Below are 13,828 nucleotides of genomic sequence, written 5' to 3' on the forward strand. Positions count from 1 at the left end.
CCCACAAACTCCTCTGTGGCTGATTCGATGGATCAAATGATTTAACCCCTGTAGACATCATCAGCCTTTCCATCTGCTCAAGTTTCCCTTCAGCTGGCGAAACCAGGGCATCTCCAGAAACTACCCTCAGTCCCGGGCAAGCCTGTAGGGTCCATTACCTTACTTCTAGTTCCAGTGAATAGGGAAGCCCTGAAATTACTCAGGCTTTGAATACAAGCCTGATTTCCAGCATGTCTTGGTCCAGAAGTCCACCTAATCCCTGTGCCCTTCAGTTCGTTCATCTGTAAAATGGGAATAAGAATTATGCTCGTCTCATAGGAATGTGGGGAGGAGGGAACGAAGTGCAATTTAACGTATGCTTAGCGGCCAGTCCCGCGCCCAGCACGTAATGGGTGCGTGGTGGGTTTTACTCGGGGAGGAAAATGCTGTAGGAGACATCTGGGTTTCCACCCCGGTTTCTGTGACAGGCTAGCAGTGTGACTTCGGGCAAGTGGTTTATTCTTTCTGAGCTGCACAGTCCTTGGCTGTAAAATGGGAATGATATCAACCTTTCCGAGTTGTGGAGAACGCTATAGAGATGGCCTCCTGCAAAGTAGGGGCTCCAGAAATGAGCTGTGACGTGAATGAAAACAGTCACCAGATTGGAGTTGGGAGGAAAATATCTTTAGTCTCCACTGATTAAAGACTGCCATCTTTACAACGAGACATTTTAAATGGTATAAGTAATATATCAATACTTTCTGCATTTTAAAAGAGCTGACCCCGCCCCTCCATAAGGCATGTGTCCCCTTTGACCAGCACCCCTGTCTGTGGGATGGCTGCCTGGCAGGAGTGTACCCATTGGGGCAGTGCCCCTTTCTTCCCCCCAGCCCGGCCTCTGGAGCCTGGCTCCGGGTCAGCCTTGCCCTCTGCTGTCATCCCACAGGCGGGAGACCTTTGATTTTGACGACGACTGTGACAGCCTGACGTGGGAAGAGAACGAAGACACGCTGCTGCTCTGGGAGGACTTCACCAACTGCAACCCAACCATTGACCTGCAGGGCGAGGTGAGCCCCCGGCCCCGCTGCCCAGAGGCCGGCCAGCTCTCCTCTGTCCCCGCTCTTTCCGGCAGCCCGCGCCACCTAGCTCATTTGTCCCCTGTGCTCTGTGTCCCCAGCAAGAGGAAAATTTGGGCAACTTGATCCACGAGACAGAGTCCTTCTTCAAGACGAGAGACAAGGAGTACCAGGAAACGATTGGTCAGATCGAGGTGAGGGCTCGGGCTCTGGATGTGGGGGGATGTGGGGTCTCGACTGCAGTTGAGGGGGACAGGGGGCTAGCGGGGTGGGGTGGGCACAAGGTCGTGAGTTGGAGGCCTGCGGTTCCCTGACTGGTGCTGGGTGGGTCATAACTCTCCTAGGGCCTCAGGTGTGAGATAGATCACATGGGGGTGGTGATTCCTGTCTGTCCCAGGGAGTTTTTTAAGTTATTCAGTGGAGATGGTGATCCCAAACAATGAGAAAAGATGTTTGAGTGACATCGAGTGACGCTAGGCACTCAGCCTCCCTGGTACCCACATGCCCTATGAACGGGCCTAGAGGTAGCTAGGTGCCTCCAGCCTGCCCAGTGGGTACCGTGCACCCCATTATGCAGAGAAGGAGATGAGATTGACGGACCCAAGTGGCTGGCCCAGGGCCTCCAGCCGGAAAGTAGCCTTCAAGCCTGCTGTCTGCACCCTAGAGCCTGTGCACTTGGCCATGTCTTTCAGTGACAGTGACTGCTGGAGAAAGAGAAGGCTGGCTCTTTCCCTGGGGGCTATGTCGTTGGTAGAGGAGAAGGGTCAGAACTACAATGAAGACCTGAGAACTTTCCGAAGCAAGTCCCTATAAACCAGGGCGGAATGCTGAGTGGGGTAGGGTTGGTGGAACTGGCCAAGGCTGCCCCTAGGGTTGCTAAGCAACTATCCCCTTTCACTGGAAACAGTTCTGGAGGCCAGGGTCCAGCATGTGGAGAGCAGAGGGCGTGGTGTTCAGGGGTGGCCTTGGCACAGTCACCACTGAGGACACGCAGAGGAAGTGGCCGAGGGTTCCGGAATGAGGGTGACTTGGCCTCACCTTTCTCCCGCACTGGGGCCTTTCAGCTGGAGCTGGCCACGGCCAAGAGCGACATGAACCGACACTTGCACGAGTACATGGAGATGTGCAGCATGAAGCGCGGGCTGGACGTGCAGATGGAGACCTGCCGCCGGCTCATCAAAGGCTCTGCAGACAGGTGCCCAGCCCCCTCCTCCCTGCGGGTTCGGCGATTGCGTCCTTGGGGGGAATTTGTGGGGCTGCACCTTAGAGCCTGGCCCATTTCATCTGCCTAGCCCATCCGTCCACCGGTCCACCCATCCACCCGTCCATCCATGCCTCCAGTGTTAGCCACCTGCTGGGTGCTGGATGACTTGTGCATCTGATCTCACGTAACTCCCACAACCTCCCTGCCCCCACTGATGCGGCAGCTACTTGTCCCGCGCAAGGCCTGCTCTGTGCCAGGCTGCGGGGACAGTGGTGAACAGAACAGCCACAGCCCCTGCCCTCTTGGGGCTCATGCCCCACTTTCTGCCCAATTGCCGGGCGGAGGAGGTTTGCAGGGCGCTCCTCTCCACCAGTGCTGATGGGGCTCATAGGGTCCACGGGAAGCAATTTCCCTTCTTTCCCGTCTTCTGACCAAGGGCCACTGGCCTGTCCGCAGGAGACTGACATGCCCCAGGCCCCTCGTATTTGCCGGGGAACGCCGAAACAGAAACAGAGCCCCTGCCTTCAAGGAACACACAGCCTTTTGGGGGGAGACAGATATGCCAATAATAAAATGAGATGACAGGTAGAGAGTGCCGGGCACAAAGCACAGATATGTTCACTGTAATTGTTCCTCTTATTATAACTGTGGTTCAGGCTATAAAGGAGGGAGGGGCAGCTCAGTGGGAGGCTGCGTGGGTCCCTACCTTTAGCTCACTGTTGCCCCCGGAACCCACTGTCATCACCTCCGTGTTCAGACGGAGGAGCAGGTTAAATAGCTTGCCCACGGCCCCCCAGCTCCTCAGGGATAGGGTCAGAATCCGAACCCAGTACTGTTAGCCACTGTCCTGTATGGCCTCCCGATGAGCTCTGAGTTCATTGGGGTTTACTGAGCACCTACTGTGTGCCCAGACCTGCATGAGATGGTTGGAGAGTAAGAACCGAGCTTGATCCATGGTTCCTGCTCCCAGGGAGCTCTTGGCACCCAGAGCACTTACAGGGAGTTGCAGGGGGTCCCGAGGGGTCTTGAGGGTCATGTTCAGCTCGTGAGCTTCGAAGATTCTAAGGAAAGCAGAGTGAGGGCAGAGTGTCAGGGCAGGATAATCAACGATTAGATTTTACACAAGGGGCCGCTCAGTCCTTCCTGCCCCTCGGATCCCTCCAGGAGTCCCCAGGCTGCCCTCTGCGTGACCCCCATTCTCTCGTGCTTTCCAGGAATTCGCCGTCCCCCAGCTCTGTGGCCAGCAGTGACTCAGGAAGTACAGACGAGATCCAGGATGAGTTTGAGCGGGAGGCGGATGTGGAACCCATGGTCAGCTGATGACGGAGGCCCCTGTGCCTGCTGGTCTTGGTGATGGGGCCTCTGCCTCCTCTCCCCGTGGGGCCAGGAAGGCTCCTCGGAGTGGGGCTCCAGTCCTCACCACACAGACTCCCTGTGCCCTCCCTTCTCTGGAGGCCCCGAGGGACCGCTGCTTCCTTCCTCCCACCCCACCACCAACCAGTGCCCCTTCTCCGTGCACCCACCCAGGAATGGTGCTGTCGATTTCTATCGTCCCCCACATTACAAATGCAGACTTCTGTCCGGACGATGCAGTGCTAACTGTGCCTTTTCCCTTAAGCTGAGCCACTTTGAGCTCCGAAGAATTCTTCCTAGCAAGTGTTTTTATACAAAACTCTAAGGTGAGGGCGGGGCCCCTGGCGTGGTATAATGTGGATTTCTACCCTCCCACCTGCTCCTCTGATTGGCTATGAGCTCTGCCTTCCCCCCCTCTGCCTGGCCAGTGCTGACCGAGTTGGCCTTGGGGTGGTCTACCTCCCCACCCCCAGGAAGGAGCTGTGAGCCTTGGCAACCTTTCCAGGCCTGGGCGGGGGCCTCCCAAGTGTTTTTACTTACCGACAGAGAAAAGATGGAAGGAGGGAGGGAAGACAAAATTTTATTTTCTTTCTGGATCGAGTGGCGAAGCAGAGGGACAAGGCACTGTGGGGGAAAGTGGAGTCTCACTGTGTTTAAACTACTATGCAAAAAAAACAAAACAAAACAAAAAGCAGCTTGCCTTATATCATTGTGGAAGGTAGGCCCTCGCCCAGACTCCTGGGTTTCCCCTGGAGCTGGGAGGGAGGCCGACGCTAGGGCGGTCTCTCTTGCAGCCTCTGGACCAGGGTGATGAGCACTGACTTGGGAGGGGGGTTGTGTCAAGGTCGGTAGTGAGGCCGGGGGCCTGCGAGGCCATCGGCCCACCTGACTGCTTGCTTTCTTGGGACCTTTGTGGGGTGGGAGGCGTCTTTTATTCCCTGATGACTTGATGTTTTTCTCTCCCTTCCCAGCTAATGATAAGGGGCTATGGGCCTGTAATTTCTCTGTGAGAAAGGCTGAAGGGGGCTAGGCCTGGGATCCACCCCCGTCCACAGTGGAGCTGGGTTTGTACCGCCTGCCGCCATCTTGGTTGGTTCTCCACTGCCCTCAGTCGCCGGCTGTTTGGCCACTGGCAGTCACTGGAAGGGGAGGTGGAGGGAGGCAGCGAGGGCTGCTGGCAGATCAGAGGAGGCAGGAGTGGAGCTGGAGTGAGAACCCTCCTTTGTTCTGCTAATGGACATACGCAAGCCTGTTTCCATACTTCACTTGATGGACCGACCAGTGGGGAGTTAATCTGAGCCAGTATGTCCCCCGACACTTGGGTGGGCCTGTGTCAGAAGGCGCTGTGTGGAGGCCACCTGCCAAATCTCAGCTTGGACCCAGCCGAGCAGGTTTTGCTTTTTTGAAAAAATTTCTTTTTGTACCCACTCCTGTGGGTGTGATTGCAGATTTTTGTTTTTTTATTGGCCCAGGAGCTCCCCCTGGAGGTCAAAGGAGCAAAATGTGCCGGAGGCCCAGAACTTCCCACCCACTGCTCTCCCGTGGAGGCGGAGGAGGGGCTCTGGCTTTAAATCTGATTGCAGCCCCCTGTCTTTCTTCCTCAGGGTACCAGCGACCTGTAAGGGCCTTCTCTCTCTTCTGTGTCCCCACCTGTTTTGCAGTCTTAAAACCATTGTACATAATATTCATATAATATATATATATATATGGAGAGAGAGAGTGTGTGTGTGACTGTATGTAATTTTTATTTATCAGAACTTGGTGGCTTTTGTTGTGAGTTTTTCTCTTTTTCTTCCCCTGTTGTTGTTGTCGAGGGAACCTGCTGGTTCCCTGTGGCAGTCTGGCTGGGAGGCTTCCATTCCCAGCCCAACAGTCCCTGGGGTAGGTACGCGGAGGGATGGTGGTTTCAGAGAAGAACCAGCCCCTTCCCCTCCTCCTCACTGACCCTTGTTCTAAAGGTTACAGGGTTTAAACATACCTGATTATTATTGCCATTAGTGTTATAATTGTTTTAGTTTTAGTTTTATTTTAACCAAAGGTTATCAGAGCCAGTCGGGCTTGGACCTCAGCTGCTGGAAAGATTTTCCGTTTCCGGGAGGACCCTCACTCCCCCCGGGCCTCCTCTGTCCAGGGCTGAGGGGGTAATGCAATGGCGTGGTTTGGGAGGAAGAGCAGAGGCCAGCCCTGGGTTTGGTGGGGAGGGTGACAGAACTATGTTTAGTGTTAAGACATAAGGCGACAGTGTAAGAATTCGGGGGTAACTAAGGTGACCGCGACAGTCAGTGTCCAGTGGTATTATTTATGCTTGCCCCCTCATGTACATAGGACGTTTGTCTCTGGGACTAGGGTGCTTGATGTCTGTCCAAGAGGATGGAAGTGGCAGGAGCCAGAGATAGACGCTGGCCACGCAGCTCCTTCCTGCTGGTTTTCCGTAGCTGCTCTCCCCCGGGGAGCAAGGGTCCGGGGCAGGTGGATGGGGCTGGGGGACGGCAAGGGTGTGGCAGACTGGCCTCCCAGCTCGGGGCCCAACTGCCTCTCTCCCCACCAAGTTCTTTTTTGAGTTTGTTGCCAGTGGGCCCTTGCTCGTGCCCCCGCCATGAGCCCACAGCTTGCCAAGAAAGACCCCAACGCTCGCTGGGGCAGCATCGGGTCCAGTTGGGACGAACTGGTCCGTCCTTGTAAAGCTGTAAATACTCAAATTTCTATTTCTAAGCCCAGTGTCATATTGACATTGGTATTTTAAGGTTGTCTCAGATGGGCTCTCCTGTGCTGCCCTCTCTCACTCTCCTATTTTTGGGGGTTTTATAAAAAGAGAGGATTGGGGAGGGGCAGGGAGAGTAGCTTCCTTTTGGCTCCCTGGTTGTGGAAGACACATGAGCACGCACGCACGCACGCACACATACACACACACGCTCTTCTGAGACTCCAAACGGGGAAAAAAACATTGGCAAGTAAACACATTTTGTTTTCTTGTAGCAATATATCTTGAGGTCTCTGAAGGGCCAGTCCATTGCGGATGACCTACAGAGAAGCAAACCACTTTGGCTTGGAATGGGGGAGAGGGTGTGGGGTAGGGGATAATATAAGGTGTAATTTAAGCTAAATGTAATCTATTTATAAAGTAAGAGATTCTCATCTATTTTTATGAAAGGAAAGGGTTTTTAAATCTAGGGTAGGCACTTAGGGTAGCCCAGCGTTCTCCTGTGAACAAGATGCATGTCGCTGCTGGACCGAATATAGCCAGTGCCCCTCCCGTCTCCCCGGCCTCACCGCCTACTCACCCGCACTCTTGAGCCTATCAGCAGAGCCTATGTCCCACCTCACCCCGTTTCCCTGTTCCTCGACCCCTTAGCTCCTTGGTCCTTGAAAGTCTCTGGGGGGGCACTCGTGGGAGTGTGTGGGCAGTGGGGAATTCAGAATTGAGGTGGGTGGGGACGAGGGGCCGGGGGCACCCGGTAGGGGACAAGCTCTGCTTCAGAGGGTGGGCTCTGGTCGGGGACTCATGCTCTGGTCTGCCAAGGTCCATTTCCAAGTCGGTTGTGTTTGGGAGACATTGAGAAGCAGCGGACCGTGGGTGGCCATGGGATAGTTGGTTCAGGGAGCACTTGGCTTCCTTGGGGCCTGGGCCCTAATGGGTCCCAGGTGGTTAGGCAGCTGGAGCAGGAATGGAAGGGCCAGGAGATGCCCATGACCTTGGCCTGGGCTGCAGTCCTTGATATGCTCCTCCAAAGCCTGGGGCAGGAACCGGGATGCTGGGAACTTCCTCAGATCTGGGTTCACCCTCTCGAGACACTGAGCTCTGGTTCTAGAAGGGCATTCTCCTGACGTGGGGAGTCTGGAGGCAGCTGGGTGGGTATGGGTAAAGGCAAATTCTCTCTGAAAGGGAATTTTCCTTGGCTGGAGGATTTCCAGGTTCAGGGTGGATCGTGTGTTAGTCTTGGGAAATCCCTCACCATTCCCGCGGCCGGGCCCTCAAGGAAATGAGGCAAGGCACCGTCCCCACCCCCAGCAAGACCCCTTCGTGGACATTTTAGCATCTACCTGATTTTTAGCCCCATCCAGGGAGACTTTATATCCCGCAGTCCCATCCCACCCCACTGTTGCTGTTTGTCAACCAGTCGGGTCTAGTGTCAAGGGGAAAGGGGGGGTTTATACTCATTGAAAGACTACTGATCCTACCGGAAACCAACCTGTTTACTGTAATGTTGTAAATATCATGCCCTTTATATCCTGTATATTGGCTTCTTTTAAATAAAGTGAAATGTCTTAGAATTGATGGTGCTGCTTTTTTTTTTAATTGAGGATAAAGCAGTGATGGGGGAGGGGCAAGAGGACTGAGGGCCACATACACCTCAAAACAAAGTCATTAGTCAGTTTTTGATAAAATAAGGAAATTTCACATCCCCTGTTATATGGGCACCTCACGATGAAATCTTTGGAAGGCGATAAAGCGGGATTTATTATCATACACACTTTACGGAAGGGAAGAGCGAGCCAGAGAGATCGCAGGCTGAGAAAAGTGGCATCACCTGGTTTGCAATTGAGGTCCTGCATTATAATCATAAAGCCCCCCGTTTGTTTAACCTCCTTTTATGGTGCCCATGACGGGCCACCTTCTGGGACTCTGGATTTGACACTGGCCAGTGTTCTAGTTTCTTCTCGTTAATGGCCAAACTCGGGGAGACACTGCCTCCTGTGAGCTGCCCCGCTCCCCACTAGGGTTTTCTCTAAGGATTCAGAGAGACAGCTGCCAATTCCAGTCTATTTTTTTACCCACTTTAAGACACGCTTAGGGGCATCTCAGTGGCTCCTTTGGTTAAGCATCTGCCTTCTACTCAGGTCATGATCCCAGGGTGGTGGGATCGAGCCCCCCTCATCGGGCTCCCTGCTCTGTGGGGAGCCTGCTTCTCCCTCTGCCTCTGCCTCCCTCTCTCTCTGTGTCTCTCATGAATAAATGAATAAAATCTTAAAAAAGACTTGGGCTTAATGGAGCTTCCTTTTCTCCCCACTCTTTAAACTCCCCAAAGTGTCTTAAAGGGTGTGACTTGGAGAAAGAGGGGTAGCGTGAAATAATGCAGGCGATACCCCCCTTCTATAGACATGGAAACTGAGGCCCAGGAAACAAGGTATTTTGCTAATGTCCTAAGGAGATACCACAATCAGCATCCGCACGCTCTCTCCCCTCAGCAGGCTCTCCGTTGCCTTTGGAGAAAATATGAACAGGTAAATTGGAAGAGTGTCCTAAAAACTGATTTAGGAATGGAATGAATCCCAAAGAGCCCGCCATCAGGAAGTCTTCAGAATCCGATTTTTTAAAAAAAGATTTATTTGAGAGACCAAGAGCGGGCACCAACAGGCAGGTGGGGTGGAGGGGGGGAGGGGCAGAGGGAAAGAGTCTCAAGCAGACTCCCCGCTGAGTGCGGAGCCTGATGTGGGGCTTGATCTCAAGACCCTGAGATCATGACCTGAGCTGAAATCACAAGTAGGTTGCTTAACCCACTGGGCCACCCAGGCGCCCCCAGAATCCAAATTTTAAATAAAGTGTTCAAGCAAACAATTTCTCCAAGAGAAAACCAAAATTTTGATTCAGGGGTTGGGGGGTGTGGGGTGGAGCTCAGGCACAACCGGTTCTGAGTGTTACAGGATTTCTTTTCCTTCAGTGCCCTTGGTTCTTGGTCAGGCTGCTTGGAAGAATGAAGAGGGAGACCGGAGTGGTGCACAGCAAAGCAAGGTTTATTGAACGGCAGTAAAGTTTATTGGATGATAGAGTACAAAGCTCCCAAAGAGGGAGGGGACCTGGGAGGGTTGCTGATTTGGCATTTAGATCTAGGGGTTTTATGGACTTTGTTGGTGGGCTGTTTTAATCTGATCGATCCCCCCATGTGCCTGTCATCCAATCAGATTTTTGTCATCTATCTATCACAGTGGGAAAGGATGGGGGCTCCTTCCAGGGTGGTGTAAACTCCTTTTAGGGCGGTTTCCTCTTAGGGCGGGGCCCCTTGTCCCTGCCTGCCTTTCTTCCAGCTTTACTTCATCACGAGGTCAGGAGCTTTGAAGGGAAAGCTAAGCCTGGACCGCCTGGGTTTTCTCTCTCGCTGATCCTAGTCGGCCAGGAAGCAGGCCGATTTATCTAAGCTCCGGGCCCTAAGGTGTGGGGTGGCTGGGTGTCCACCAGGTGGAGGCTGGAGGCAGGGTCGGTAGGCTCATCCCAGGGCCTGCAGCCCCGCGGGTGGAAGCACGGGGCTGGCCGCGGTGTGGTCCCACGGGTCCAAAAGTGTGATGGCCACCACGCCGAGGGCGGACCCAACAGACAGGCCGGGATGCTCACTACACCTGACGCCCTCACTCACGGTCCTTCCGCGGCTCCCCACACGTGTCCCATTCCGGCTCTCTCATTGGCTCTTTTCGCCCCCTCGCCGGCCCGAGAAGGCAGCAGCAAGACCGCCCATCCGATTGGCCCACAATCTTCGGTGTGTCATTCTGATTGGTCGAGGAGGCTCACGCCCCCTCTCCCCGCCCCCCGGAGGGCGACTGGGCCACACCATAAAAGACAAGGGGGGGACATGGGTAAATGTCAGCACTTCTGTTTTGGGCTGCGTTGTCCTGTGTCGCATACTTGCCGCTACAGTGCCCTCAAAATCAGGGTTATCGTATTAACAGGAGAAAATACGGAGGCATTTTGGGTGAGTCCGACGCGGAGGAAGGTCGCGTGATCCGATCCCCCCCGCCCGCCGACGTGGTGCGCTCCGGGCGGGGCTCCGCCTTCTGGCCGTGCCCAGGGTTCAAGGTCTGTGAACAAGCCCGGGGCTCACAGTCGCCGAACAGTTCCGCCGCGAGCTTGGGATGCTGCTCCTGCCGCGAGCGCTCCGCCGTGCCCTGCTGGCCCGCCCCTGGAGGGAACCCGGGTGAGTGCGCCCCAGGCCTGCGGCGGGCGGGAGGGCGGTGCCCGGGGGCCCCTCCCTGCCAGATCCCGGCCGCGGTCCCGAGGGCTCCCCTCGCCGGGGGTCCCTTCCTCTAGCCCCCTGCCTCTCACTCAGGCTTTCCTCCCGCTGCGACAACCCCCTCTCCCCCCTGTCTCTTTCCTTCCGCGAGGGGGACCTCTCCCGGCTCCCACGCTCGGAAAGTCACCTCCTTCGCGCTCGTCTTCCCCCTAATAGGGAACCCGCCGACAGAGTGCATCTCGATTTTTCGCACGGCGCTTCTCAGCTCCCCACCCTCGGTCTCACATTCAGGACTCGCCTCTGGGATTCTCTGAGTCTCCTGTCCCCTCTCTACCGGGACTCCTCTTTCCTCTTCTCCCTTTTCCAAATTAAGTACTGGGCAGAAAAGGGACCCTTCCTTCTGATAGGTGGAACAGTAATATTTACGGAGTGCTTCTAATGTGCCAGACGCTGGGCTAGGCACTGCGTGCGTGCCTCACTGTGACGGCTAAGGGAGAGACACTGCCTGCCAAGTGCATTGATCGGTGCCTGGCCCTTACTGCCCCGTTATTATTAGGGTCATTGTTTATCACTCACATTTAAACTGTGCGGGAGATATTCCAAATTACAGATGAAGAAACCAAGATGTAGTTTCGGGGTGGATCTGCCGTGCAAACGCCCCTGCGGTGGAGTTGGGTTCCTGGACCCTTGCCCACTCAGTGACACATGTTCTTAGAACTCCTCTGGGCTAGATGGGGGCGGGGGCGGGGGCGAGGGCGGGGAGGTAGGTAGGACACAGACCCTGTCCCAGAGAGGCTCAGTCTGATGGTTTCTGTGGGCCTCCCTTTCACGGCTGGGCAGCCCCCGCCCCCAGTTCAACTTTTGTTTGCCTGACCCCTAGGACTGTGACCAGCTCTGTCGCCCCGGCTGAGCTATGCCTTTTCTGAGTTAATCAGTTTCTCAAGGGTTGGTAGGAGGTGAGTGGTGCCCTGGACATGGGTCAGTTTCAATACTGCTGCGTGTCCTTTCCGGCTGGGGGCTTGATAGGTTAAGGGCACGGGAAGAGCACATGGGGGAGAAGGGCTTCTCTCCCAGGCCAAGGCTGGGGGCCACACTTGGCACACTGTCAGCACGGTCTCTTCTGCAAGCTTCTCCCTGCACTTGGACGCCCCCCCATCATAGGGGAGGAAGCCCATAGTTTCATGTATTTACTGAGCACCTGCTATGTGTCATATTGTGCTAAACCCTGGAAGAGAGGGGTACGCAGGGAACTTACACGTGGATGGGGCCTTCGGAGGGTTTTCAGTTTAATGGTGGGGGGGGTGCTTAGCCATAAAAACTTCTAATACCTGGTAGAAAGCAATCCACATTCTTTAAAAAAAATGCTTATGATAGCAATAACATCTATCAAGGAAACAAGAGCCAGACACCAGGCACTGTGCCGATAAGCGCTGGATTATCCCCATTTTTACAGATGGGAAACTTACCTGCCAGTTCAGGCCCACGGTGAGCAAAAATTGCAGTCGGACTCCATCTTCGTGCTCTTAATTACACAGCCTCGGGAGTGGAGCTAAAACCTTTTGCAACCAGATCTGAAGGCTCAGATTACCTCTTTCGATGGAACAGCTGGCCCAGTGCCCTAGACAGGGTTTCTTAACCTTGGCACTCTTAACATTGTGGGCTGGGTAATCCTGCATTGTGGGGGCTGTCCTGTGCCTTGTAGAATGCTTCACAGCTTTCCTGGCCTCTGCCTGCCCGACGCCATGAACACCCCACAGTTGTGACAATATGAAAATGTCAAGACACTGCTGAACATCTCTGGGGCCAGAATTGCTCCTAACTGGCAGCCACTGCTCTAGAAAAACAGGTTTGATATATGGCCACTTTTTCGTTTATTCAACTAATATTTGGGGGTGCACCTGGGCCATTTGTGGAGAAACAGTTTGAGAACATGTTTAATAGTATCTGTCAGTGTCCTGTTAGTAAAACTAGTGCTGAGGAAAGCCACCTCTTTTGAGGACCTGGTGTGGGTGACATTCATAGTGTTTCCCTTTTTGCTTGGAGTGCCAGGAATCTCAACCAATTTGTAAAAATACCTTTTTTCTTAATTTCTTTATAGGGGTGGGGGGAGGTGCAGAGGAAGAGGAAGAGAGAATCTTTCTTTAAAGATTTTATTTATTTATTTGCCAGAGATGGGGGGGTGGAGAGAGTGAGAGTGAGCCAGCGAGCGCGCTCAGGAGCAGGGGAAGCGGCAGGCAGAGGGAGAAGCAGATTTCCTGCTGAGCAAGGAGCTGGATGTGGGCCTCGATCCTAGGATCCTGGGATCATGACCTGAGCCGAAGGTGGACTCTTAACTGACTGAGCCACCCAGGCGTCCCAGGAAGAGAGAATCTTAAGCAGGCTCCACCTTAAGAACCCTGAGATCATGACCTGAGCTGGAATCCAGATTTGGACACTTAACTGACAGCCTAAGCCACCCAGGCGCCCCTAAAAAGACTCTTGATTGTGCATTTTCCTTTTTTTTTTTTTTTAAAGATTTATTTATTTTAGAGAGAGAGCGCGCAAGCGCATGAATGGGGGGAGGGGCAGAGGGAGAGAGAGAATCCCAAGCAGGCTCTGGGCCCAATGTGGGGCTCAGTCTCACAACCCTGAGATCGTGACCTGAGCTGAGATCAAGAGTTGGACGCTTAACCGACTGAGCCACCCAGGAACCCCCACTCCCACATTTTCTTTTTAATTACCGTGTATCCGTTATAAAAAGTATAGGTAAAGCAAAAAAGACAAAAGTGACCTGGAATCTCACCATGCAGAGGTAACCACTGTCCTCACTTCGATTATTTTCCTTTTAACTTTCCGTGAATATATCTGCTTAAAAAAACCCAACAGTATAAAGATGGGCTCATCTGCAAACACTTTTTTGTAGTTTACTTTTTTATTTCATAGACTTGTCTATTTTACTGTCCCCAGGGCCTCGTACTTTTTAATTAAGTGGATTATTTTACTGAGCTCCTCAGCAGCCTGGCATGGTTTTATAGGCATTAGTATTCCCATTTCATGGATTAAACAACTAAAGCCCTTGGAAATTAAGGAAAATTTGTCTAAGGCTTTAAGCTAGTAAACACCAGGTCACCGTTGACTGCCTCCTGTCTCCTTTGGCCCTGACCTCCTGCTTTTTTCTCTGTTCCACTGACTTTGTCACAGGTGTCCTCAGTTATGTCTCTGCAGATTCTTGTTGGAAAGAGCCAAGATATATATTTATAGTTATGTATAAACTTAATAAGTAAAAGAACTAGCCC

At 53.5% G+C, this 13,828-nt stretch overlaps 2 protein-coding genes across 3 annotated transcripts in view; both read left to right on the forward strand.

Moving 5' to 3' along the window:
• IFFO2 (intermediate filament family orphan 2) overlaps nt 1–7,888 on the forward strand; it is a 47,686-nt gene extending 39,798 nt beyond the window's left edge. For both annotated transcript variants that reach the window (XM_045782302.2, XM_087858683.1), the window contains 4 exons: nt 926–1,046; nt 1,157–1,249; nt 2,120–2,250; nt 3,474–7,888. In XM_045782302.2, coding sequence (XP_045638258.1) covers nt 926–1,046; nt 1,157–1,249; nt 2,120–2,250; nt 3,474–3,579 — 451 coding nt within the window. In that variant the 3' untranslated portion in view covers nt 3,580–7,888. The remainder of the gene's footprint in view (nt 1–925; nt 1,047–1,156; nt 1,250–2,119; nt 2,251–3,473) is intronic.
• A 2,478-nt stretch (nt 7,889–10,366) lies between these two features.
• The window catches only part of ALDH4A1 (aldehyde dehydrogenase 4 family member A1), a 28,106-nt gene continuing 24,644 nt past the window's right edge, over nt 10,367–13,828 (forward strand). Inside the window, exon 1 of the mRNA XM_045782196.2 lies at nt 10,367–10,517. Coding sequence (XP_045638152.2) covers nt 10,456–10,517 — 62 coding nt within the window. The 5' untranslated portion in view covers nt 10,367–10,455. The remainder of the gene's footprint in view (nt 10,518–13,828) is intronic.

This window comes from Ursus americanus, chromosome 33 (genome assembly GCF_024610735.1).
Source record: "Ursus americanus isolate L20-20 chromosome 33, mUrsAme1.1.p, whole genome shotgun sequence".
Classification (NCBI taxonomy): domain Eukaryota; kingdom Metazoa; phylum Chordata; class Mammalia; order Carnivora; family Ursidae; genus Ursus; species Ursus americanus.